Source organism: Engystomops pustulosus, chromosome 4 (genome assembly GCF_040894005.1).
Source record: "Engystomops pustulosus chromosome 4, aEngPut4.maternal, whole genome shotgun sequence".
Taxonomy (NCBI): Eukaryota; Metazoa; Chordata; class Amphibia; order Anura; family Leptodactylidae; genus Engystomops; species Engystomops pustulosus.
The window spans coordinates 21561120-21588494 of NC_092414.1; the positions used below are offsets into that span (position 1 = coordinate 21561120).

A 27375-nucleotide genomic window follows, 5' to 3' on the forward strand; every position below is an offset into this window, starting at 1 on the left:
TTCACTGACTTTGTGATATCCATTTTCTGTTCGATTTGAGAGTGGTGCTTCGGGGGGTCAGTGTGAATAAGGTCCAAGCATGGAGGAGGAGGAAGGGGGCAGGTGTTTTGCGTTTTAGACTTTATCACTTTCCAGCACTCACTACTGCCACCTGGTGACAAACTGCGGCATGACAGGGATTCATTTTTAGTGCAGAAGCCAAGCCAAAGGCATAAATGAATAATTTGAAGTTTCCATTCTTGTTATGTTCTATGCATGTAAGCAATGCAAGCCTGTATACACAACACATATAGTGCACATATACTACATATATAGTATACACAACATTTTAACAAAGGGGAACAGTAAGATTTATCACAATATTCTTATACTTTCAGGAGGAAAAACAGAGCAACACAGTTCGAGATTTCTCCTGAATTTGGGAACAATAAGCATTGTCTAGAGAAGGACAGGTTCTGTAACAGATGCATTACCTGGAGGAATAACAGAGGAACGGTAATAGCTCAACATAGCTGTCATTTCCTGTCCTTTGGTGAAGTCACAAATGTCACAATGCTCAATTGTTCTATTGAATGGAGGATCTAATAACGTATGAACTGACATAGCGTATGCTTAATATAGATTTTAAAAATTACGCAAAATATATGTGTATCAAATGCCATAGTAGCAGCCAAATGCCTGGTCACTCAGCTTTCCTAGAAAAAGATCTTAATTATAATAAAAACTATTATAATATCCAACTCACATTCCAGTTCATTAGAACACATAGGCCTCACATCTGGCCTTGTTACCCATTGCAACCAATCAGAGCTCAGCTTTCATTATTAAAACTGCTCAAGAAAAATGAAAGCTATGCTCTGATTGGTTGCTATGGACAACAGGGCCTATGCTTAGTTTTCGAGAAATGAAGCCTATGTAGAGTATTTCTAGTGCCCCTATGATTGGAAAAAAAATAAAAATAAGACATTTTAAGTCACATTTTTATTGAAGTTTGGAGGCATCTCCTCACATTGGTGTGGATCAATATTCTCTGAACTTTTGTAACTTTACAAATATAATACAAATCTATAATAGATGTACTCCTTGTACACACCGAAAACCAGATATGCGTCCGCCTGTACCCGTGGCACGGAGCCAGGACTACAGACAGCGTGAGGTCCATAAATAAATCAGTGTCTGCCGCACACGCCTCAGTCCTAATCCTTACTTCTCCTCATATTCTTCAGTTTTAACAAGGTCTATGGGATAGCGGTCACTCGTTGTATCTGGAAAGCTTTAGCCTGGGTATGATATTCATTGCTTGCAGTTCTTGAAACAGGAGTTTGCAGGCGTAGGGGATCCTCAGCGATGATACGTGGCAGGAGGATTTACAGTAATGGCACCTGAAGAAAGATAGACCCAGATTAGGAATAACGAATAAATAGAGATGATTAGTGGTATAGTTAGAGTTATGGTAAGGAGTATTTGTTGGTATCACTTACCTTTATTTAATACTGATGACATCTACAGGCTCATCAATGTCAACATCATTACACGCAGAACAATCATAATGGTCTAACACACACACACACACACACACGCTCGGCAATATCGGATCTTAATGATATAACACACACAGTACAGTATTTGACCAAATTTGCTCAAATCACTGCTCGATGAAAATGATGGTAATGTGAATGACGCCATCAGTTACACCAACATCTTCATGATTATACTTTGAGTATGACACCAAGCGTGGCGTCCTTGGAGCAGAGTTTGATCAGCGAAATCTGGCCTACACACCGTCAGGCATTCATAAACCAACCATGTACCCCAAAACGTACACTTAATGGACTGAAAATCGTGTTTCCATTGACACTCTTGCATATAGTGGTGGCTATTGCCTCCAGGTGAAAATTATGATGACGATGGATGTAAATGAGAGTGATGTCAGTGATATCGCAAGTGGCAATAGCAACGCGGATAAAAGTTTAGAGTACTTAAATTTAAAGGTGTTGTCCACTTTCAGGAAAAATAAGCTCTACAGTGTTCCAATATACTTTATTTATCAATTCCTCACTCTTTTCTAGATCTCTTATTGCTGTCATTCAACAGGAAGCTTAATTGCATACTTTCCATGGACAGAAATCTCAAAATTGTCATGTGATGTCACACAGGTGCACAACTTGTTATAGACCTGGTCATGTGATGTCACACAGGTGGTTATATCCCATCCCTGGTCATGTGATGTCACACACAGATCGGATTACTCTGTGATATAACGTGCTAGGGCAACTGTGTGACATCATATGGCAGGGGCTGTTTTTTATCTGCAGGAATAAACACAGAAGATTCCTGTTGATTGACAGCAAGCAGAGATCTTGAAATCTGCGAGGAATTGATACAGAAAGTATATTGAAAAATTGTATAACTTTTCATTACACAAAACAGGATCATTTAGCTCCTGAAAGTGGAAAACCCCTTTAAGCTTATTGCTGCAAGCCTTGGCGCGTACAAACTAATAGGACACACTTTTCACTTGCAAATTACATGCAATACCCTTCTACAAATCTCAAATATGATGCCCTTCCGTTATTTATATCAAAACTGTAAACAATATAAGCTTCACTACTGTAAATGGTGAACAGCAGGTGAACTGATAATTTTCCGTTCACCTTGCGTTTTTTGTTTCAGTTTCGCTCTTTTATAACACAGTGTAACCGAAACTGTGAATGTGAACTGGCCCCTACAGAGTTACCTAAATAACCCCGAAAGGAAAATCCAGGAAAGTAAACCCATTTACAGGCCCCACCCAGACTTACCACCCAGAATAACCCAGTAATCCACATTGTCCGCAAACGTCCACCTCAAAGGCATCGCTGGAGATCATCAGCCTCTCCAGCAGTAACATGCTGGCCCCATAACCAATTAAGCAGTCACGTTCCATTTCTCCGAGACGCAATCCACCATCGCGGGAGCGCCCTTCAGTGGGCTGCCTGCCGAAAAAGCAGAGAAGAGAACTGTAACCTGGTGTTAACTTGTGTACAAATGAAATGTGATTGAAAAAGTTGTCAAAAGTATGCAAATGTTTTCCAAGGTGGGAAATAAAAAAATATATACAGGTTTGACTTAATCGCCCATCATTTCATTAGGCTTCTTTCAAGTCATGGCTGGAGTTAAGGGGGTTGTCTTTCAAGGTAGCAAAAGGAGGCATCGTTTTTCATTATCCACTTTGGAAAGCATATTTGCATAATTTCCAGAATCTCCTACTGGAGCATCAATGGCTACAAGTCACCCCACGCCTATAAGGCGGCCTCGATTGGCAAAGTCTCCATAAAGAGAAATCTTCCTGATTCTGGAGCACTTTTCTTTAAAACTAAGTTGTGCCAATTCTCCTAAAAATGTAATAAATTGTCAAATGGGTGTGGCCTGTTGAGGTTGGGTTTCTGGACGGTCTGATCAGACTGATGAACCCACTACATTCCCCTTAACTAACCAGGCTCAGTGTTGATATTTGCTTTGGAAAACATCCATTGCAATAGCTCGGAGCAGAGTGAATACACACAGGAGACGTGGTCACAGCTTTCACTGACAGCGCCGCCGGCCTGAGCCTTTTCTGAACATGTCTGGAACAGATGCCGTCAGGTCACCTCTCCCCACACCGAGGGCTGTGCAATCACTCCAAAATCAAGACCGGGACACCGAATTTCCATAAAGTCTTTTTAAAAACTTAGTGGGATCCCAAGATGACTAAAAGATACTTTTAAAAAAACATTTAGATTTTAGATTTTTCTAACCAAAAAAAAAAAAAAATTCTCATAGCATTTCCATCAATCAGGGGTAAGAGGATCTCACGATCAAGTGTTCAATACACGCAGCCTGTGTGACCGTGTCCTTTAAATAAGTATTAACCCCTTGGTGATGCAAGTGGTAGGTTACCTTGTAAGAACAGCTCTGGGTCCTCTTGCTCTTGCGTGCATCTTATCCAGCACCATGTGCTTCAACTTCTGGTAGTAGACCGGGCCAAAGTAGATATAGGCCTCCAGAGGCTCTCTATGAGGGAGGACATAAACAGGCAGCAGGAGCATAACTACAATGGTAGCAGCCATAGCAGTCGCCACAGTGTCAGGGGGCCGCAGTATTTGGGGTATTGTACGTATGTTTGTGTGTGTGCATGTGTGTGTATGTGTGTGTATGTGTATATGCTGCATGGGTGTGTATGGTACTGTATGTATGTTTATGTGATGTGTATGTGCTGCATGGGTGTATATATTACTTCATGTATGCATCTGGTGAGTGTATACTGTATGTATGTATGTATGTATGTATGTATGTATGTCTATATTCTGTGTATACAAGTATATTTAGGTTTGTTTATATGAATGTATATATTTTTAGGAGGGAAGGGTAGCCCAATTCAGAAGTGTGCTATGGGGCCCAGCCTCTCCTAGTTACACCCCTGACAGACAGCAGGGTCTTCATTACAATACAATGCAAAAAAATGATGTGCCAATGCTTTAATCATGACCTTTAAGAAAGTCGTATCATTACTTCTTACCCAGTTATCCCAGACGTTACATAATCTTTCCCCAGGTAATTATAACCATATTTTATGAGGTCCTCACACACATCTTTGACTTTACTGCCCCCAAAAGCTGTCCCATAGTGAAATCTTCCATCCAGAACCCCGGCTTTTCCAGCCAAGAGTTCGATCAATTTCCCAACCTGCATAAAGAAGGACAAAACGTTTTGGTAAATCAAACAGAATTTTTGTCGACATCCAATCATTTTGCAGTAAGTTATACGGGGTCAGACTACACGTAGGGTTTTGTTTGTAGTCTGTTACCGTGGACACTGCAGCCGACACTGTTTACAGTTGATAAATATTGATGTAAACATACACTTACCCTGAAACAATAGGAATTAGACTGTTGTAACATGACAGGTCTATAATAACCGCACTCGATGACAGTTATCTCATAATAATTGGAATCCGGAGACCACCGCATTCTTATACAGCGTGACAAATAACATTGCACTGGATTACTACCCCTCTCTCTCTTCCAGGAGCTTTAGGTCTCTCCGTGCTCGCACCGGCTCTGAACTCATCCCCACAAACAGCTGGAGGTTTATTAGTTTGACGTTCATATAAACGCCATTAACAGGATTCTGCCCTTTTAAACACAGATTGTCTTAATAAGTATCGGCATGTGCTGGGAAACCATCCACGGAGCCTGGTTTACCACCCCTGCAAAACATGTGTAGCATGGGTCTATAATGAAGAACATTAAAGGGGTATTCCGATCTTAGACATGCAAGGAATATCCTCAGGATATGTATTAAATGTTTGCTAGATGGAGGTCCCACCTCGTAGCATAAGTACCTCGTTCTCTAGTCATTCCTCACATAGACGGGGGTCCACCCAGCATGTAGGGTATCAACAACCATTATTTTGGAGATGGGTGCATCCATTTAACATGTATGATGTATCACATGGCTAAAACAGCGCCACACATATCCACAGGTTGTATGTGGCACTGCAATTCACCCCCATTCATGTCAATAGAACAAACCTATATCACCAGGCACAACACGTGCGGTGCCATTTCTCGGAGAAAGAAGCCATTTGTTTTCTAATTCTATACAAATCTGTTAACACAAAATCTTTATAGGCTTAAAATTCTGACCCAAATCAGTTGTCGATCTGACGAGATTACTTAAGCCAGACTGGTACCCCAGGACTAGGGACTACGCATTGTATTGGGCCCTGTGTTGTTTCATCATCATAGGGGGAGCCTGAAGAAGGGGATGGGCCAGGTGTTATATCTCCAACGATATGATTAATTGTCAAGACTTAACCCCAGCATGTATCGATACACATTGTATCTGCCCTGTCCATAGTATAGTTCCATCATCAGAGGGGGTTAGTTCTCTATCAAATAAATCAATAATAATAATAATTCCTTTATTTATATAGCGCACACAGATTACGCAGCGCTGCACAGATCTTGCCAAATCAGACCCTGTCCCTAATGGGGCGCACAATGTAATCATCCTACCAGAATAATAATAATAATAATAAAAATAATAATATGTTTGGGAGGATCATCAATACCAAACTTTAGATAACCCCTTTGCAAGGCAATGATGTATAAATGAAAAGAAGAGATACTGGGGGCTGTAAGATTAAAAAAAAAAAAAAAAAAAAAAAAGGTAACAAGCCAAAAAAATAATTAAAAAAAAAAAAATCTGAAAAAAAAGGGGCAGGGTTGGCCCAAAAAAATAAAATAACGGAAACAAAAAGAAAGGAAAAAAAGCCCCAAAATCATGGGGAATGGGTTTAGTACATAAAAATAAAAGTAAAATAAGGGGTATAACCACCATATCAAGATTGATTTGTTTTGTGTGCATTTTATATTTATTTTATACAAATTTATTCTACATAAGAACTTTTTTTTTTTTTATAGGTGACCTGGAACTAATAGTAACTATTATAAAACACCAAAACTTTGAAGTACGGGCCAATCTAAATCTAATGGAACATCCTCATAGGTTATCTCTGGCATAGTTGGGACTAATATTATTTTTCAACATGATATAAAGTAGAAAAATAATAAATGGTAACACGAACCGTCATACGGGAAGGAAAACCGTGAGGATTCATGATAATATCCGGACAGATCCCTGTATCACAAAACGGCATGTCCTCCTGCTGGACTATTAGACCGCACACACCTGTAGGACAAAAGAGAAAAAAAAAAATTAATAACAAATAGCTCATTTTATTATTATTTCTTTTAAACCTCAAAAAGATGTTTTTTTTTATTTTGTCACTTTCTTCTCTGAAAACCGACACATTTTTTTTTTTTTAACGTTTTGTATAAATTCACAAAAAAAAACCCCTAAAACTTTGTTATATGAATGTAATGACAGATTTTGTACCCTGTATGGGTGTCCGCACTATATGCTCATATCTCTTGTTGTATTTGGTGGTAGTTTTTAACCTTTATCGTAAAGTATAGTTGACAATGACATAAAAACTTAAGCTGGAACGATAGCGAGACTTTCTGTTGGACTTCACATTTCTAATACAGGCGGTCCCCTACTTAAGGACACCTGACTTACAGACGACCCATAGTTACAGACGGACCCCTCTGCCCACTGTGACCTCTCTGGATGTTACTATAGTCCCAGACTGCAATGATCAGCTGTAAGGTGTCTGTAATGAAGCTTTTTTGATAATCCTTGGTCCCATTACAGCAAAAAATTTTAAAACTCCAATTGTCACTGGGGCAAAAAAAATTTTTTTACCTAGAACTTCAATTATAAAATATATAGTTTCGACTTGCATACAAATTCAACTTAAGAACAAACCTCCGGACCCCATCTTGTACGTAACCCGGGGACTACCTGTACTAAGTATTGTCTGTCTTTTTACGAGATATAGGATACAGATATGAAAGCACAAACTTTTGTCAGGGAGGACCCAAGCGAATACATGGTCATGTAAGTTTGGTTCTGTACATCAATGGGAGCAGATGTTACCACAGCATAATGAAGACTACGAGGGAGATTTATCAGAAGAGTCTGAGGTAAAACTGTTCCACTTGCTAATGGAAACCAATCAGAGCTCGGATTTAATTTTATAAACAGCCGAGGGAAAGTGAAAGCTGAGCTCTGATTGGTTGACATGGGCAATTAGAACAGTTCTGCTCTCAGACACTTATGATAAATCTCCCCCATTGGCCATATTACATACTAGATTGTTCATTTATCTGTTAAGCCGGACATGAAATGCAGCTGGTAATTATTAATAGTAAAAAATAAATAAATAAAAAAAGTTCAGCATATTTCATACGACGCCAAATCAATTTTGCTTTAAAAAAAATTGTACATATAGAAGCAATTCTCTACACAACAGTTTCTGGCCCACACCGTCGCTACAAAGCCTCAGGAACACGAATGTGCGTGCATTTTGGTGTGGAAACCCACTTTGGCCAGGTGAACATAGTCCCCCCCTTTCCCCCACCAATGTCTTTATGAAATGAGTGCCATGCGCATATACAATGGGAGTCAATGGGGGCTGTAAGCAACTTGCAATTTATACGCCCTACTCACAGCCCCGAAATACCATCACATACACGAGTCCCCAAGTATATTTTTAGACACCTGTTATTAGAGATGACTGAATCATCCAAAATTTTATTTGTAGAAGCTTTATGGAATTTTTCTAAATATTTGGGTTTCATAATAATAATTCCTTTATATAGCGCACACAGATACAAATAAGTCCCTCTCCCCAATGGGGCTCACAATCTAATCAACCTACCAGTATGTTTTGGAGTGTGGGAGGAAACCGGAGGAAACCGACACAAAGACGGAGAGAACATACAAACTCTTTCCAGATGTTGACCTGGATGGGACTTGAACTCAGGACCCCAGAGCTGCAAGACTGTAATGCTAACCACGGAGCCATCGTACTCTAAAGCTCCGATGTTGCTCCAGTTGGAAATTAGTTTATAACTCCCTCTAGTCCTATAAAACATTAATTTTTAAATTTTTAAGTTTTAAGTTTTCCCTCACTCCTCCCTAAGCTCAGGGATGATTGACACTTGTAACAAGCCATTTTGCACCATTCATCCAAAGCAAAGCCGAAAAGATTTGGCTTTCCTTTGGGGCTTAAAAATGGCAGATTCTTACCAAACCTACGAATAGATTCACTCCTTTCCAAATAGTGGGAGGGGGGGTTGATTATGTGGGGAATAGGCAAAAATACAGACGTTGTAAAGTCGGAACTGGAAAGTAAGAGCGCCAACCATCTTTTCCAAAAACCATAACATCCTTTTAGCCGCTTGAAATTTTTTTTTTTTTAATTAAAAAAACCAAAGAACCAACTAGAAAAACTTTTCATAGTCAATATCAAAAAGGTGGCACAACAAGTTGCGGGGGTTTTTTTTCTACTTACTTCAATGAGAAAATAGACCATAGAAAATGCCCACGTGTAATTTATGTCGGAACCGTCTCTTTTATCGCTACGATCTGTCGTTAACAGTTTTGCCGATGCAAAATAATATAAAATTTTGAACCAAAAATCGACCTCTACCTACACACACACGGATACATACAAAGCCCTAGTAAAAAAAAAACAAACGACTAACCAGCCCCTAAAGCTGAAGGTAACGTGGAATAAGCCGAACCCTTAGAAGCCCCTTTTATGTGCCGGAGCGGTTCCCATAGCAGACAGTCGCTGTGTTGTTTGTTTTGTGTGAAAGTGAGTGATAAAAGAAGCATGAAATCGACACAGAAAAGCAAAACAGCAGAAAGAAGTGGGGACTCTCCATCATAGCGGCTCCTACCCTCTGCTGACTCGCGTAACAATGGGATCTACACATCCATCCGCAGATCTAACACAGCTGTGCATTTCATTACATCAAGAGGCCGAGTGACACAAGTAAATAATTAACTTATTCTGCTCCGCTGACTGCGCCGGCAAGACCAGCCATAGCTGACAGCTCCTAATAAAGGGGCCTAATGAGCTTAGAATAAGTTATAGTATGAAGGTAATGAATACTTACAGGGGATGATATGAAAATCAAGAGCTTTTAATGGACCATTACGAGACGACTGCACATTAAAAAAAAAGTAAATCCTCCAAAATTTTAAAAAAATAATAAAAAAATTGTAACGGATGTTTTTTTGGCAACAGTAAAAATTTTTGCCTCTTTGTAAATAAGTTTTACTTTCCCCAACATCATTTTGTAAAACTGTAAAAAAAAGATGTTTCGTCGGCATTAATGTCACTGAATAAAGATGTTATATTAAAAGATTTTTCATGCATTGTATTTGTGTTTACAAATTACAAAAAAAAAATAAAAAAATTTAATTGTAAGTGTAAATTATTTTCAAATTTTTTTTTTCCAGTTAAGCTAAAAAATAATTGTGGGGGAAAAAAAAAAAAATGAGTAAATTAGTAAAAAGTTCAACTATGATATACATATGAAAAAATATTATAAATAATAATAAAAAAATATATTATATATATATTAAATAATATATAATAATAAATATAGAGAGATAATATAAATAGGATAAATTGCTACAAAGCTAGAAAAGCGAGATAGATATGAGATATAGAGATAAGAGATATGATAGGAGATCCTAGAGATAGGATAAATAGATGACAGAAAGATAATATATAAATAAGCATATAAAAATATATAAATACTTATAGAAAAAAAAATATATTTATATATAAAATGATAAATATAAAAAAAAAAATCTATAAAGATATATAAAAATATTGCATATATAGAATTTTATTTAAAAAAAAATATAAACTGGTAAAAATAAATAAATAGCTATAATAAACAAACATATGAATATCTTTAAATAATAATAATAAAACAAAATTGTAGTACACAAATGATATAATATTACGGTATAAATGTAAATTAAAAAACATCAAAGATACCAATATAATTGATTACACCAAATCATTCCCCTGAACATTTCAAATAAATCTTCTGTAAAAGTCAACAGGACGCATTGTAGCACAAAAATTTAAAGAATATAAAATAAATTTTAAAAAAATTCCTACAAGCACCAACCAGACCCCCCCCCCCCCCGTGTTCAGTAAATACCGAAACCGCTCCCTCGTGTACTCCCTACCAAGTTAAACACGTGAGTAATATTATATCAGCTTTCTGCTTAAAACTTCGTAAAGGAAGACAATCGCTTAGTAGCAGATTATTCCCAGAAGCCCCTGAAAGCCTCAGAGAGGGATAACATTTGCATAGTGGTAACAACACAAAGGAGCTGATTAATTGAAAACCCTGACAATGCTCCTGCCCTATTATACAGCCACCACAGAAACTTGACAAAACACACACACAAAAAACTAAAAAAAAAACCCTCCTGGCGTAACAATGTGTTTTCCAAGTTGAGAACTGTCAGAGGAGACACAACTGTAATTTTATGCTGTGCCATAAACTAGGAGTGAGAGAGGACCCTAAACAATGTGCTGGGGGTCAGGGGTCACTCAATGAGCTGCAGGGGAGGAGAGGGGGGGGGGTCTAAATATTTACTTACCTTTAAATGAGCATTTAATACGGAATTCATAGCCGGAGCTCGGGACTCTGGAGGATGAATAGGAGCCGCACTCGCTGGCGACTTCTTGCTGGAACTTGCCAATTAGCTGCTCATCTCTAATAGGAGAAGTGTTTACAGGGGGGACATCGTCTTCACCAGAGAACCCGATGCAGTCCACATTCATGGCCATTGTGCAGGGGAGAGACGAGCGTCCTTGTTTATCTCCAATCTCTTTCACCCCAAACCTGCTTTTATTTCATCCTTTTCTAAAGCCGGTTCTATTGTGATGACAGAGGCCTCGGGCGCCATGCTGGGGCTTGTAGTTCTACAATAGGTAAGGCAGGTGTAGACTGTGCAGATCTGCTACAATCCACATCTATCCAATTATTCGAGATGGTTTCTGAATAAATATGCACCTGCGTATCACAGACTTCACTCGAGTTCTCAAGATCTCTGCTTGCTGTCTGGAAGTCAATGGATTCATACAGATTGACAATAAGCAGAAATTCTATAAGTTGTCCATTGGAAAACTGTATAACTTCATTATACAGAGAACAATCTTTATGTGGTCCTAAAGGAACCTTTCCTAAAATCTGGGGTCCATAAACTGCTATTATACTTTATACCCAACTGAGGTGAAGGGTCATAAACCCATTTCACTTACTGGCACAGGTGGCCGGGTTACATAATGAGAGGATGAAGGTTGGGGGTCCCGTGGCTTCAGTCCCAACTGGACCTCTGAATGTTGTAAACCACGATATACATAGGATGTCATCTGGTCCCACAATTGGTCACTTTCAAAAACAGCCGAGTATGTATGGACAGCTTAAGGGGGTCCTAACTGGTATGATTGCCTCCTTTACCCCACTAGGTAGCCCCCAAATCAACCCCTTATTTCTTTAGACCGCCAGCAATGCTAAAATTAATAATAATGCTCCTATGGGGCCCACCCTTCCCACCTCCCTCCTCCTATGGGGCCCACCCTTCCCACCTCCCTCCTCCTATGGGGCCCACCCTTCCCACCTCCCTCCTCCTATGGGGCCCACCCTTCCCACCTCCCTCCTCCTATGGGGCCCACCCTTCCCACCTCCCTCCTCCTATGGGGCCCACCCTTCCCACCTCCCTCCTCCTATGGGGCCCACCCTTCCCACCTCCCTCCTCCTATGGGGCCCACCCTTCCCACCTCCCTCCTCCTATGGGGCCCACCCTTCCCACCTCCCTCCTCCTATGGGGCCCACCCTTCCCACCTCCCTCCTCCTATGGGGCCCACCCTTCCCACCTCCCTCCTCCTATCGGGCCCACCCTTCCCACCTCCCTCCGTCGTGCCCCCTCTGGTATGAACCACTTTTCTTTAAGCTTCTTATGCCCTTGTTTTAAAGAATGAAAAACTAAAAAAAATTATGCAAATTAACCAGAGGGGCTCGGGACTGTGGTAAACTTTTATAGTAATGCTAATGAACCAGAAGTACAGTGTTAGAGCCGAGAAGCTGCAGCACGGAAGGGCTCTGGTAACTACCCCCAAAGCCCTTCCAGCTCATAAGAATAATTGTAAAAGTTGATTTTAGAAGGAAGTAGCCATGGATAAGAAATATATGAGGATTACCACAGTCACAGTGCCTGGATCTATACGTAATGTGTTATAGGCCTAATTAAATAATAATTAAACTTCCATTTCACTTCTTACGTGTCTTTACTATTGTGGGCCCATGCCAAGTATTTTGGTCAAAAATTAGACCTGACGGTAAGTATATTGAAGGCCCCCTAGCACCAATACTAGATGTGCACTTACCTATGTATTAGAGGACAATGTGCCTTCATTTCGGAGGCTCCACGACTCATGTGATTACATTTTATGACAAAGCTAATACTTTGTGCTCAATTGTGTTTTTATTCCTTCTGCTTTAAGAAAGCCGGGGGCTTACAACAAAGTAGAAAGGGGGCGGGAGGGGGCGCTGACGCATTTACATCAACACCTCAATGGCCTTCAAAAGGGAACAAATCTACAAACTTTTAGAATCTGTTTCCTAAACACTAAAGATTTTCTTTACTCAATATTTCCTCCGCGAATAGAAGAAAAAAAAAAAATCCCCCAGAAAGGAGTCGAGGTCTTTGATGTAAAGAAATCAATATATGACTGGTCTTTAAGAACATTTCTCAGTCTGTCATGTGAAAACGGATTAGCACCTCCAACAAAAAGGCTCCGCAGATCAGAGGGCTGAGCAGCCGCCCCGGCCAGGGGAGGGCGAGGTGCGAGCACGGGGCGGCCGCAGCACCAAGACCCGGTCTGAAAAGGTTTCTTATTCTTTGTAGAAATGGCTACATGTGACGCCGAAGCTTCTCTGAGCCAACATATGCAGGAAAACACAATGTACCAATACAGATCTGTAAGGCTGAGTGACACGTCCATCTCTATAACTACACATCCATTGGTAATTTGGATCTCTCTAATGCTTTATGTGATATTTCTATTGCCGTCTCTTTACATCTATGGGGGTCATTTACTAAGGGCCCGATTCGTGTTTTCCCGACGTGTTACCCGAATATTTCCGATTTGCGCCGATTGTACCTGAATTGCCCCGGGATTTTGGCGCACGCGATCAGATTGTGGCGCATCGGCGCTGGCATGCACGCAACGGAAAGGGGGGGGTGTGGCCGAACGAAAACCTGACGTATTCGGAAAAACCGCCGCATTTAAAAAACGAAATTGTGTCGCTTGGGACGCGCTTACCTTCACCTGGTCTAGCTCTGTGTATTCCGGCGCGTTCATTTGATTTTCAGCGCAGCAGCGCCACCTGGTGGACGGCGGAGGAACTACCTTCATAAATCCCATCCAGACCCGAATCCTGTTCAGAGAACGCGCCGCTGGATCGCGAATGGGCCGGGTAAGTAAATCTGTATGTATCTCTTCCTTTTTTATAGCTAAATATCTAACTTTCTACATTTTTGGCCCATCCTTCCCCACCTCCCCCTTTGGGCCCATCCTTCCCCACCTCCCCCTTTGGGCCCATCCTTCCCCACCTCCCCCTTTGGGCCCATCCTTCCCCACCTCCCCCTTTGGGCCTATCCTTCCCCACCTCCCCCTTTGGGCCCATCCTTCCCCACCTCCCCCTTTGGGCCCATCCTTCCCCACCTCCCCCTTTGGGCCCATCCTTCCCCACCTCTCTCCTATCAGACCATCCTTCCTTCTTTCCTAGTAAAACCTACATATCATTACAAGCAATAAAACAAAACACAATGGGGCACATTTACTAAGTAGTGCAAACTGTGTAGTGTGCAGGGGGCACCAGATTCATGATTTCTGCCCCCCCCCCCCCCCCCTGCACTGCTCCGACAGAGTTCACCAACTTTTTTGTGTTGCACCTTTAACATAGGGCGTGCTGTTCATGATAAATCTGGCGGACCGTCCGACTGAGCGCTGGAACGCCCCCTAATGATGACTAGTGCAGCTGTGCCACAAAAGGGTCACATTCTTAAATACCTGTGCAAGCAGTTTGCACGTTGTTTTAGGTCAGACAAAAAACTGGCACATAGCCCTTCGTAAATGTGCCCCATAGTGCAGTATAGGAATAAAACATGCTGTGTCTAACAGGAGAGTAAAACAAGCTCAGCAATACCATTCTTCTCCAGGTATCTCTCATGTACACGACACGTGGTGCCCACTGTTCTGCAGGGTCTCTGCTTGGACCCATCGGTCACAGATCATTAGATAGACATTGGTCTGTCACTCCTGGACCTTTGGGTTCTGCCACTATAAGAGCACATCATGGCTGGAAGATCCTGGCCCAGACTCTGGATTATCCTCTAACACCATGAAGCCCAACCTGTGGCCATTATGTATAATTTAATCCGGGGAAATAACTCCTCAGATTATTAGGATATAGAAGTTGTGATCTTTAGTGATCAGAGATCATCAGGAATTGATTTCGAGCCCATAAGAGATGCAATGCATTAATAACGATGATTAAAGGTTTTTTTTTTTTCGATACAAAAATATCTATAACCTAGATGTGTCTGATCACTGGGACCTCCTGCCCAACAGGGGTCCACACTTGTATGGGACTCTGGGACCCTAAAGTAGAGAGCAGAGCTGTCACACTATGAAGAATGAAGCCATGCACAGTACTGCACCTTTCTGTCCGTGCCGACTGCTGAACTTATCCCCAATTTCCGGTCTCCTCGTCTGCCGCAGAAGGATCTTAATGAGAAACGCTTCTTCCGCATTAGAGGAGATCATGACTTTCTCAATATAAGAATCGGTGGAGCCTTTGTAGCTGAAAAGAAAGAACATACAGGTTCAGTCTTACTCCACCCCCTGGAGTACCCACAGATCTCCGGAAATTGCTGGCAGCGCCACACACAGGAAAAGATTGTAGAAAAATTATATTTATTAAAAAATACATTGAGAAGACCACCCACAATTCCGGTTGCCTTGTGCATATTGGCTAACTTCTTTGAGAAGACCACCCACAATTCTGGTAGCCATGAGTCTATTGGCTATGTTCGTTAAGAAGACCACCCACAACCAGGGGTAGCCTAATGCATATTGGCCATCTTTTTTTAGAAGACCACCCACAATCTTGGTAACCTGGTGCATATTGGCTACCGTCTTTGAGAGGACCACCTACATTCCAGGAAGCCTGGTGTATGTTGGCTAGCTTTGGTGAGAAGACCACCCACAATACAGGTAGCCTGGTGTATATTGACCTCCTTCTTTGAGAGGACCACCCACATTCCAAATAGCCTGGTGTATATTGGCTATTTTCGTTGAGAAGACCACCTACAATCTGGGTACCCTGTTGTATATTGGCCACCTTCTTTAAGAAGACCACCCACAATCCAGGTAGCCTGGTGTATATTGGCCACCTTCTTTAAGAAGACCACCCACAATACAAGTAGCCTGGTGTATATTGGCTATTTTCGTTGAGAAGACCACCTACAATCTGGGTACCCTGTTGTATATTGGCCACCTTCTTTAAGAAGACCACCCACAATCCGGGTAGCCTGGTGTATATTAGCCACCTTCTTTGAGAAGACCACCTACAATCCGGGGAGCCTGGTGTATACTGGCTAGCTTCTTTCTGAAGACCGTCTTATAATACAAGCAGCCTTACAATTTCTTTTTGCCAGATCTCTGCAAGTTTTACTACATGAACTAAATTTTGGGACTACGAAGAGGATATAAACAGCCCAAAAAGTCACTTACGTCACTGGGACGTCTTTGAACTGTGGCTGCTGAGGCACACTACTGCCCTCTAGGGGGGTCTGGGTGACAGTCGGCATGGACTTGTTGACGAGCACTTGTTTGTTTTCCACTTTTTCCCCTAGGACAAGAAAAATCATTCCAATGTTTAAAAAAAACAAAACCAAAAAAAACAACAATTGCCTAAAAAACTCATTAAACCTAATGTCTCATATTGAGTTTTCAATCACCTGGTGAACAGATGCCATCGGCGTCTAGGATTTCGTGCCTCCATATTTGTTTGCGTGTGTTGGCATCGAGCATAGGTCCCATGACTTTATCGAACGTCTGGTTGCTGTAGCGTTTCAGCGTGCATTTGGCGTTTTTGTAAACGAGGCAGCGCCCGAAGCCTACGATGAAAGTGGAAAAATGGCAGACATGAGGGTCTCACAAAGAAGACAGTACTAAATGTTACCTCTAGGGGGAGTGTAGGGTCGTGACTCCCAGGGTGATCAGATTATGGTCCTGGGTGGGGTCAAAGCGGCCAGTCAGTACCAGGTTTGTCCATGTAGGACAACGTTGGTCTACAAGAACTGGATACACATGTACATGCAAAGAACAGGAGTCCTTAAAGGGGATGCACCACGTTTGATACTTACCAATCCGACCATTGGGGTCCCCACACTAATCTTAATAAGGATGCTTGACGTGCCAATTAGTAATAACGGGACACCCACCATTTGATCTCCCACCGACCAGATTGTTGTACCCCATTGTGTGGATAGGTGATAACAAACAAACTAGTTACAACCCCTTTAAGACTCCCTTCAAATAGTGCACATACATGACCGCTCCATGCACTTGTATGGTACAGATGAGCGCTGTTCTTGACTACCTTCATCAGTCCCACAGACATGAATGGAGAGCAGGTCATGCATGTAGACCACCAAATCATTCACATATTGGAGTGGACCACAAAGCTGTAGACATTGTTAGGTATTGTCCCTGGAGATCTGTGGACCATACCTTTGTGTATGCCGTTTGTAGTGAAAGGACTGTGAAAAGTGAAGTTATAATCCAGCTCTGCAGCTCTACAAGGGCTGTGGGTGGGTATCAGCCTGAAGAGCTTTCTGCTCTCTGCACTGTTCCGCTCCACAGTCCCTCCCCTCTGCTAGGAGTAGGATCTGTTACAGGATTTTGATTACTTACAGCAGTCACTCTGAAGTGTTCCACAGCCCCACCCCTCTGCTCTGAGTGACTGCTGTAAGTATCTAATCAAAATACTGATACAGATCCTACTCCTAGCAGAGGGGAGGGGCTGTGGAACAGTCCGTTGTAAAGAGTAGAAAGCTCTTCAGGCTAAAAGATCAGCCCAGAGCACTTCAGGTGCTGCACACCTGGAAAACAAATCACTTTTTACAGACCTGCTGATGGTTACTACACACACACACACAAATGTATGACCACCCAGCTCACCAGGGCCTATACCTAGTACTGCCTTCAGTTTATTATGGTCAAAACTCATGATAAATTCCCTTCAAAAGGAAATCTACTGTCCAAAAGCAACTTTCCTTTAGTAGTTCCATTGGAAAATTTCCGATGCGAGTCTCACTCCAGAACATGTTTTATAATTTAATTGAATGCGGTCTATAGGTTTTTAAACTTTATATACAAATTACCTGCAGAGGGGTGTGGCTCCGGGTCTAAGGTTAAACCACTCCCTGAATATCCCCTGCACGTCCATACTATTTGTGAACGCAACGGCCCAGCCTGTGCTGGGCACAGCGTGGCCAGCCTGACGCGGCTCATTGAAGCCGGCAAATGATCAGGAGCTTTTGCACATGCGAACAGCTCCCCTCTAGCTGGGGACATGCTGGGAGCCACTGCATCTGTATGGGACATGCCATGCTGTCTGCAAATGTGGCGGCATGGATGCACGAGGGGCATTCAGCTGTGGCTACTCGGGACATTGAGTAGCCTTAGCCCACAGAGCTCAGAGCTACACTCTGCCCCAAGAAGCCTCTGCAGGTAATTTACATATACAGTTTAGAAAACTATAGGATGCATTCTAATACAATAAAAGAAAAAATTCTGGAATCTACCTCAAAAAAGCAGATTCCAGATGGTAGATTTCCTATTTAGGTAGATCCGGGGGCAGGTTACTGTAATGTAGTGTAGCGTAACGCTTTTTATAATTTAATAAAACTTTTTGTTCCCCCTTAATTTAATAAAACTTTATTCTGATGTATATGCAAATTTTCTTAAGTTTTGGGGCACAAAAAGTTTTATTACAAAAAGCGTTAGGCTACACTACCTTACAGTGACCTGCCCCAACGCTCTTTTCAATAAGTTTTGGGGCACAAAAAGTTAATTTAAATTTTATTCTGATGTATATGCAAATTTTCTTAACTTTTTGTGCCCCAAAACTTATTCAAAAAGTGTTGGGGTAGGTTACTGTAATGTAGCCTAACGCTTTTTGTAATAAAACTTTTTGTGCCCCAAAACTTAAGAAAATTTGCATATACATCAGAATAAAGTTTTATTAAATTAAGCGGGAACAAAAAGTTTTATTAATTCCAAAAAGTGTTAGCCAAACACTACGTTACAGTAACCTGCCCCCGGGATCTACCTTAGAAGGGTAATGGTAGGTTTCCTTTGAGAAACTGATCAAAAAGAAGATATCTGGTACCTATATCTAAAGCCAATAATCAAACCTCTTTGATGCCGCGAACGGATCCTGCACGGGTCACCGTTTACCAGATGACACGCACCAACCACCAAGCTTCAATACCCCCCGACAAAAGCAAGACACCTCCAATTTACATCACTCCGCAGACAGACGCCTCTGCGCTATTGTTCTACAAGGCGAAGCCTGGGGTCCCGAAAACCCGAAATAAAAGGATTTTTCACTCTCCGCACTCCTCTGCTTAATGGAGTGCTCAGTAATGGGCATCGGGGGACCCCCATAAGTTTGACATTACCGCTGGCTACTTCTCCAAAAAGGCGTCTGGGAGACAACGCGCTATTGAACGGCAACTGGGAATTCAGCACAATGGCCGAAAGAGAAAATTTTTTATACAGCAAAAGATGGAAAAAAAAAAAAAAAAAAAACCCCTTCTATTTAGTTCCACTTGTATTGACATGGGCGCGAAAAAGAAGCCAAAGCAGACATTAATGTCACCGATAAATGTTTGGGAATAATTTCCTGGCAGCCTAGCAACCCCCGGCTGACCATCCCGTCTATTAGAGGGATGAATAGAGCGGCGTGTGCGCTGTGTATACGATGGAAAGGTGATCCGCGTCCTCATCACTGGAGAAGCTCATTTATTTCTCACTAATGACCCCCCCGCCCCCCTTTCCCCAATCTCAGCCCAATTAGCCCGATTGAGAATAAAGATAAGGACGGAATTTGTTTAGCAAACAGAAGGTGTGAATGAATAGATGACGACTCGTCAGAATGGGGAAAAAAAAAAAAATGTATATTAGGAAACATAAACCGGAGCCTGGGAAATCCAACAATCTGCGGGGGCCACAGGGAGGGGGAGGGGGGGGGGGGGGGGAGTTAAGAAAGGAGGGGTATTCCAGTCACAAGTTATCACCCCCCCACAGGAGAAGGGACAACTTTCTGATTGGTGGGGGTCCCAACGTCAGAAGTATACAATGTATACAGCAACTTATCCCAGATTCTGTGAAAACTACTACTTTAAAAATGGAAAAACCTGATTCCCTTTTTTTAAAAAAAAAAGGGTATCACAGTCTTTCACAATTAAAAACACAAAAAAAAGATTATACATTAAAAAAAAAATCCATTACCCTATCCTAGCTCTTAGCCAGCATGGACACCCGAGTCATGTGGGAATCTCTCTCCATCCTCCCGAGTCTTGTAACAATGGTTCTCACAGCTCCCTCTTCCCCCCTCCCTTCTGACTACATCACTGTAACTGCTGAATCAAATCCCATGCTAGCGACACTCCTTGACTTGTTTTCGCACAGTGATTAGTGGAGAGGAGTGGCGTCGCCTGGCAGTGTTTGAGACGCGAAATTTACTACGTACCACTGGCACCTCGGTCACTGCCTAGCAACATGCCGGGAGAAGACGCACATGCACATTGATACATTGGAGACAGGGTGTCTCTACTCACTTCAAATGTCAGAAGCAGGTGAGAGGATAGCACAAGAGCTGGATTTGACTTGGCAGTTACAGTGACGTAGTCAGAAAGGAGGGGGGAGGAGAGGGAGCAGTGAGAGTCATATCTACATGACTCGACGACTTGGGAGGATGGAGAGAGAGGCCCACATGACTCAGGTGTCCGGGCTTGCACGGAGTCAGGTACTTTTTTAAACTTTCTTATTGGGTAATAGGAACAATGGACTGTTATAAAAACCTGTCATCAGGTTTCAATTTTGGTTACAATAGGTTTTTCCCCTATCCACAGGATTAGGGATAACTTGGGGATTGGTGGTCCTAGTGGAAGGTTTCCCATGGATCAGGCATACTGAAATTCGACTTCCCAATCCTTCATTGCCGCTACAGCCCCCTTAAATTAAAGGGACTGTCCAGTTTTTACCGCAGACTTCCCCTTCCAACAAGTCACTAAAGGAAAAGCAGAACACTTACCTCTATCTAAGGAGGCTTTATTCAACACTAGGGCGTCCTCAATATCATACCCGCTGTAACTCATCACCGCCACCGTGGCGTTCTGCCCCGCGGGAAGTTTTTCAAAGTCTATAAGCTCGATAGTCTTGGTCTTGACCATGGGCTTCTGCGGATAGGCCAGCAAGTACATCAGGGTGTCAATCCGGTTCCTCTGGTTGTATCCGATAGTTCCTGAAGACAAGATATCATCATGGAAGATATAATTAATGGTGTCAAATGCGGTCGCTGTGGGTACAGAACACGTGGCTATTACATTGTTCCCAATACATATCAAAGTACATGACTATTCAGGACCTGGAAAAGATGGGTGACCCACAGGGAAACCATAATCACCACTCACCACCAACTAGATTAACAAAACCTGATCCAACAAGGAGAATACACAGCATCGCTTCCCTACTGGACCAGGCTTTGGATTCTATGCAGTATTACGTCATTACTGGATCAGGTTTTGCGTTACACAGTACAGATTCTGAACTGGACCTATGCTAGACAATATCACTTCATTCTTGGACCAAGTTTCACATGCCACACAGAACTGCTTTCATACCGGACCAGGATTTGGGCTGTACACAGTACCAATTCTTAACCTGATCAGGCTTTGCACGCCACTTCTATACGGGACCAGGCACTGGATGTTAAACAGTACCACTTCAATACCAGATCATATATTGGACTCACCATAGCACCACTTCATCACTGGACCTGGCTTTATCTATTCACTATTATTTACTGGACCAGGCTTTGGCAGCTACACGGTACAGAATAGAATTGGACTAAAAATACAGAACTACTTCCTTACTGGACCTGGCATTGGACTAAAAATACAGAACCACTTCCTTACTGGACCTGGCATTGGACTAAAGATACAGGACCACTTCCTTACTGGACCTGGCATTGGACTAAAGATACAGGACTACTTCCTTACTGGACCTGGCATTGGACTAAAGATACAGGACTACTTCCTTACTGGACCTGGCATTGGACTAAAAAAACAGAACCACTTCCTTACTGGACCTGGCATTGGACTAAAGATACAGGACTACTTCCTTACTGGACCTGGCATTGGACTAAAAAAACAGAACCACTTCCTTACTGGACCTGGCATTGGACTAAAGATACAGAACCAAGTCCTTACTGGACCTGGCATTGGACTAAAGATACAGAACTACTTCCTTAGTGAACCAGGCAAAGCATGTCAAACAGAAATGCATTCATTACTGGACCAGGGCATGGGTTTCTACACCGTACCGCTTCTTTACTGGACCGGGGCATGGGTTTCTACACAGTACCGCTTCTTTACTGGACCGGGGCGTGGGTTTCTATACAGTACTGCTTCTTTACTGGACCGGGGCGTGGGTTTCTATACAGTACTGCTTCAATACTGGACCGGGGCGTGGGTTTCTATACAGTACTGCTTCAATACTGGACCAGGGCATGGGTTTCTACACAGTACTGCTTCTTTACTGGACCGGGGCATGGGTTTCTATACAGTACTGCTTCTTTACTGGACCGGGGTGTGGGTTTCTATACAGTACTGCTTCAATACTGGACCGGGGCGTGGGTTTCTATACAGTACTGCTTCAATACTGGACCGGGGCGTGGGTTTCTATACAGTACTGCTTCAATACTGGACCGGGGCGTGGGTTTCTATACAGTACTGCTTCAATACTGGACCGGGGCGTGGGTTTCTATACAGTACTGCTTCAATACTGGACCGGGGCGTGGGTTTCTATACAGTACTGCTTCTTTACTGGACCGGGGCGTGGGTTTCTATACAGTACTGCTTCTTTACTGGACCGGGGTGTGGGTTTTTACAAAGTACTGCTTCTTTACTGGACTGTACATAGTACCACTTCCTTACCGGACAAGGAGTTGGATGCTACCTATGCATCTGCACAGCATATACCCCTATATATTCATATTATATATTGTACAGCACATATCACCTACAGCTGTAGGATGCCGGGCCGCGCCATACTGATGTGATTAGCCACCGCTGAACAAAACAACAGTTTCTAGATGATTTCACATTAGGTTTCAGGCCATAACAAGTCAGATGTTTTGTATTGTTGGACTGAAAATTCCTCCAAAACATTTTTATGGCGGTGTAACGTTACCCAGATTATTATGCAGGTGATTTCCAAACAACAAAAGGTCCCCGGCACAAAGCACTTGATCCCGAGCAGTGAATGCTGCGCGTTTTGTTGGTTTAATAAGACATAAAAGACACTAAAGAATGATAGAGGTCAAGTGTAATGAAGTCACAGGAATATGCAGAACGCATTATACAGCAATCCAGATGTTGTGGGACTACAACTCCCAGCGATATGTTGTCTGCTGAAAATACAATATAAACACATTACTGTAAGGCTTCATATTCCTAAATAATGGAGGGCCATATGGCTAAAAGAGAGGTGGCTTGTTCAAACTATGGCCACAAGGTCACTCAACCCACCACCAGAAAGGACGGCTGGCTCGCCTAACCCACCACCAGAAAGGACGGCTGGCTCGCCCAACCCACCACCAGAAAGGACGGCTGGCTCGCCCAACCCACCACCAGAAAGGACGGCTGGCTCGCCCAACCCACCACCAGAAAGGACGGCTGGCTCGCCCAACCCACCACCAGAAAGGACGGCTGGCTCGCCCAACCCACCACCAGAAAGGACGGCTGGCTCGCCCAACCCACCACCAGAAAGGACGGCTGGCTCGCCCAACCCACCACCAGAAAGGACGGCTGGCTCGCCCAAGCCACCGCCAGAAAGGACGGCCGGTTCGCCCAAGCCACCGCCACGAAAGACGGCCGGTTCGCCCAAGCCACCGCCACGAAAGACGGCCGGTTCGCCCAAGCCACCGCCACGAAAGACGGCCGGTTCGCCCAAGCCACCGCCACGAAAGACGGCCGGCTCGCCCAAGCCACCGCCACGAAAGACGGCCGGCTCGCCCAAGCCACCGCCACGAAAGACGGCCGGCTCGCCCAAGCCACCGCCACGAAAGACGGTCGGCTCGCCCAACCCACCGCCACGAAAGACGGCCGGCTTTGCCCAACCTACCGCCACTAAGGGTGGCCGGCTCGCCCAACCTGCCGCCACTAAGGGCGGTCAGCCTGCCCAACCGACCGCTACTAAGGTGGCTTAAGGGTTACTTTCTCATTCAATTGCCCGAAGTCCTGCATGCTTTCCACTTGTGAATAATCTTACTTACTGGGCTTTAAATTGTCTGGTTGTTTGGAAACAGCCTCTTTATGTGCACTTCTTTGCTCCTCCTTTGTACCATTCCCCTGTATGAGTGTCAGCTCGTGCACGCAGGAAGCCTGCGTAATTATTTAATGAAGGAGCGCTGGAGCCCTCATCTGGCATTCTATGCCGTGATCAGCCTTAGTCTATTGTCTAATCGCTGAACCGGGTCCCTTGTGGGGGCTAAAAGATATGATCCATGCCCCAAGATTAAAAAAAAAAAAAACTTTATAAAAGTGGTTGATTTTCTTAAACACGTTATCAAAGTGAAAATATATACCTGAATGTTCCAATGCAGGCAAACTGCTCGAACCTCCGCTTTTATAGAAGTGGTCACACTTGCTGATGCTCAACAGATTAATAGCCAATTATTAACTAATGTCTAAGAGCTACTTATCCCAATTAGTTGTACAAAATTAATTTCTACTTAATTTTTCATATTTTTCTCTGTTAATTTTCTTGCATTTAGTCAATTTTAAGACCTTTTAAGACCCATATTTATTTTTTATAATTTCCGGAAGCATAAAATCATAGAATTCCCAGAGGTTGGATTTTTTGGCGCCGTTTCTTTTCATATCATTATAAATATGATATGAACCGAGTAGAAGATTATGGCCACTTTCCTAGCCATCTGTGGCAACGCTGTATTAACCCCTTCATACCACTGGCTATCCTCCCACATGCTTCAGAGGGTTTTTTTTTATCAGGCTCCTTGTTCTTTATTCAGGTGTTTCGTAATAACATACAGAAACAAAGGCTTTTATTTTACTGCTTAAGATATCTGTCCGCCTTTGTATCCTGACCATCGGCAGGAACGTCAGCGCATTGTATCCAAGGAGTGAAATGTGCAGGACCCGGGGGTCAGGACAGCTGAACACACCAACCTCGGAAAACACAGACAATGAATTGCAAATGACACTCAGCACAAAAAAAAAAGGAGGCAAAAAAAAAAAAAAAAAAATTCTCATTCAAGACGACAAAAGGAGCGAGCGAGGCTGAATTGGCTTTCTGTACACAGTGATCCTGCCTGACTGTGTGTGGTGAGAAACTCAATTTGAAGAGATGCGAAAACCAGGAAGCCCCGAGTATTCCCCTACACCTGGAAATCCGGGTATTTCACATGTGTCTGGTGTGTGGATGTAGGAGCGGCACAACATACCGCGTATCGGAATTCACTTCAATGGCAACAATAGAAGCCTGATCATAACCTGCCAATGAAGCGCCAAAATCGTGCCCATTCCATGGCTATCGCCAAACCATCTAGCATGCCCCCCACTCACAACCACCACAGAGTCTACCCCGCGGCCGCCGAAGTGACTTATTCTGCACCCCCCCCCCCCAGGTTCCGAAAAAGCACTCACTCTAGCCGCCAAAGTGAACCACCTTGCGCAACCCCCCCTCCCCCATATGGTTGCAAAACTGCCTACTCCGCGCCCTCAAGCCCCCTGGCAAGTGCAAAAGCACCTGCTCCAACGCCACCCCGGCAAGCGCACACAGAGGTGCCTGCTCCAACGCCACCCCGGCAAGCGCTCACAGAGGTGCCTGCTCCAACGCCACCCCGGCAAGCGCACACAGAGGTGCCTGCTCCAACGCCACCCCGGCAAGCGCACACAGAGGTGCCTGCTCCAACGCCACCCCGGCAAGCGCACACAGAGGTGCCTGCTCCAACGCCACCCCGGCAAGCGCACACAGAGGTGCCTGCTCCAACGCCACCCCGGCAAGCGCACACAGAGGTGCCTGCTCCAACGCCACCCCGGCAAGCGCACACAGAGGTGCCTGCTCCAACGCCACCCCGGCAAGCGCACACAGAGGTGCCTGCTCCAACGCCACCCCGACAAGCGCAAACAAGGGCGCCTGCTCCATCGTCACCCCAGCAAGCGCATGCAGAGGCGCCTGCTCCATCGCCACCCCAGCAAGCGCATGCAGAGGCGCCTGCCAAATATTGGAGAGCTCATAGACCAAAAAAAATAAATATATCCTCTCCTTTCCTGGCTCCTCTTTGCACCGCAGCTTCTTCTCTCCTCCATGTGTCGCTCTGCTCTAAAGTACCCTGGAGCAGAACAGTACAGCTGACAAGTACTTACCACTCCTGGGTTCTGACGCATACAACTAGTGTCAGGACACAGCGCAGAGCAGCAGCAGAGGACCTGGGAGGAACGAGAACTGCACTCACCGATACCCGTCCTCCTGCCCCAATGAAAGCTTCCATCAGTTATATTACATCAGTTATGGAAGTGCTCATTGGACTGTCAGCGGGGTGCAGACCACAACTCACGGCTTGACAGGCTGCACGAGGCCTGTTGGCTCGGCTTGTGCACCCCTGATCCCCCTTTAGTTGAGAGGATGGTGGCTGCACTCTATGTACATGCTCAGGAATAAGGCTCCTGCTACAGATCAGAAGAATAAGGCACTGGGAAGCAATGCCCGCATTTATCTCTGCCCGGCTGGAGCTACTAGGAAAAGTGGACTGCGGAGTCATGTCGTGGAACGAAATTCGGGAAATTGAGGTGTTGGAATTTGAGCCGGAGGTTTGGCTTTACGACTGCAATGCCCAGCGACAAACTATATAACAATAAGTTACCTGGAAACCATCAGCAATGATGAAACAGGATGGAGATAACAAAAAGTCAATGTCATTGCTGAAAGTATAATGGGACATGGACTTATCTGCAGTAGCCACTCATGTCACTGATACCTGGTGGCGGCAATGCTGGGAGTTGTAGTTTTTCATTAAATTGGAAAGCGGCAGGTTGGGGATCACTGCTGAAGGGTTGCAGTGGTACTAATGGATCACATATAACGATACTGGTTCTCTTACCCATAGCTTGCTTCCCCATAGCACACTGGTACGTGTTTCTTGGGGACTGGTTGTGATGTGGGTAGGGGATAAGTCCGGCACAGACCCCGAGTAACGTAAAGGGCTCAATCTCCAAATGTGTGGTCTGCCTTATAAAGAAAGGAGACAAATGGACATCATACAATAATGACACATTAAATAATACAAATGCCAGGGAGCTCGGACCCCACGATCATGAGAACAGGACCCTCCCCAGCAATTAGCAGTAGGGGGGCATTATGTTCTGTCAAATGGGTGGAGCAGTAGGACGAGCATTCCCTTCATGATTACTGAGCACAGTGTCAGGTATCTCTTACTTACCTGTTAGGTAGTCACAGGGTCTGCCCCCCACCCTCTGCACTGAGACCAGACCCCCTCATCATATATTGTATTGATGTAT

The 27375-nt window shown here is 43.7% G+C and overlaps 1 protein-coding gene across 2 annotated transcripts in view; it reads right to left on the bottom strand.

The window, feature by feature from the left end:
* Nucleotides 1–977: 977 nt before the first annotated feature.
* POLR3B (RNA polymerase III subunit B) overlaps nt 978–27375 on the bottom strand; it is a 66087-nt gene continuing 39689 nt past the window's right edge. For both annotated transcript variants that reach the window (XM_072145453.1, XM_072145454.1), the window contains 10 exons: nt 26958–27085; nt 20865–21074; nt 16498–16656; nt 16271–16388; nt 15196–15338; nt 6611–6714; nt 4538–4704; nt 3919–4032; nt 2802–2975; nt 978–1382 (listed from right to left, as the gene is read on the bottom strand). In XM_072145453.1, coding sequence (XP_072001554.1) covers nt 1253–1382; nt 2802–2975; nt 3919–4032; nt 4538–4704; nt 6611–6714; nt 15196–15338; nt 16271–16388; nt 16498–16656; nt 20865–21074; nt 26958–27085 — 1447 coding nt within the window. In that variant the 3' untranslated portion in view covers nt 978–1252. The remainder of the gene's footprint in view (nt 1383–2801; nt 2976–3918; nt 4033–4537; nt 4705–6610; nt 6715–15195; nt 15339–16270; nt 16389–16497; nt 16657–20864; nt 21075–26957; nt 27086–27375) is intronic.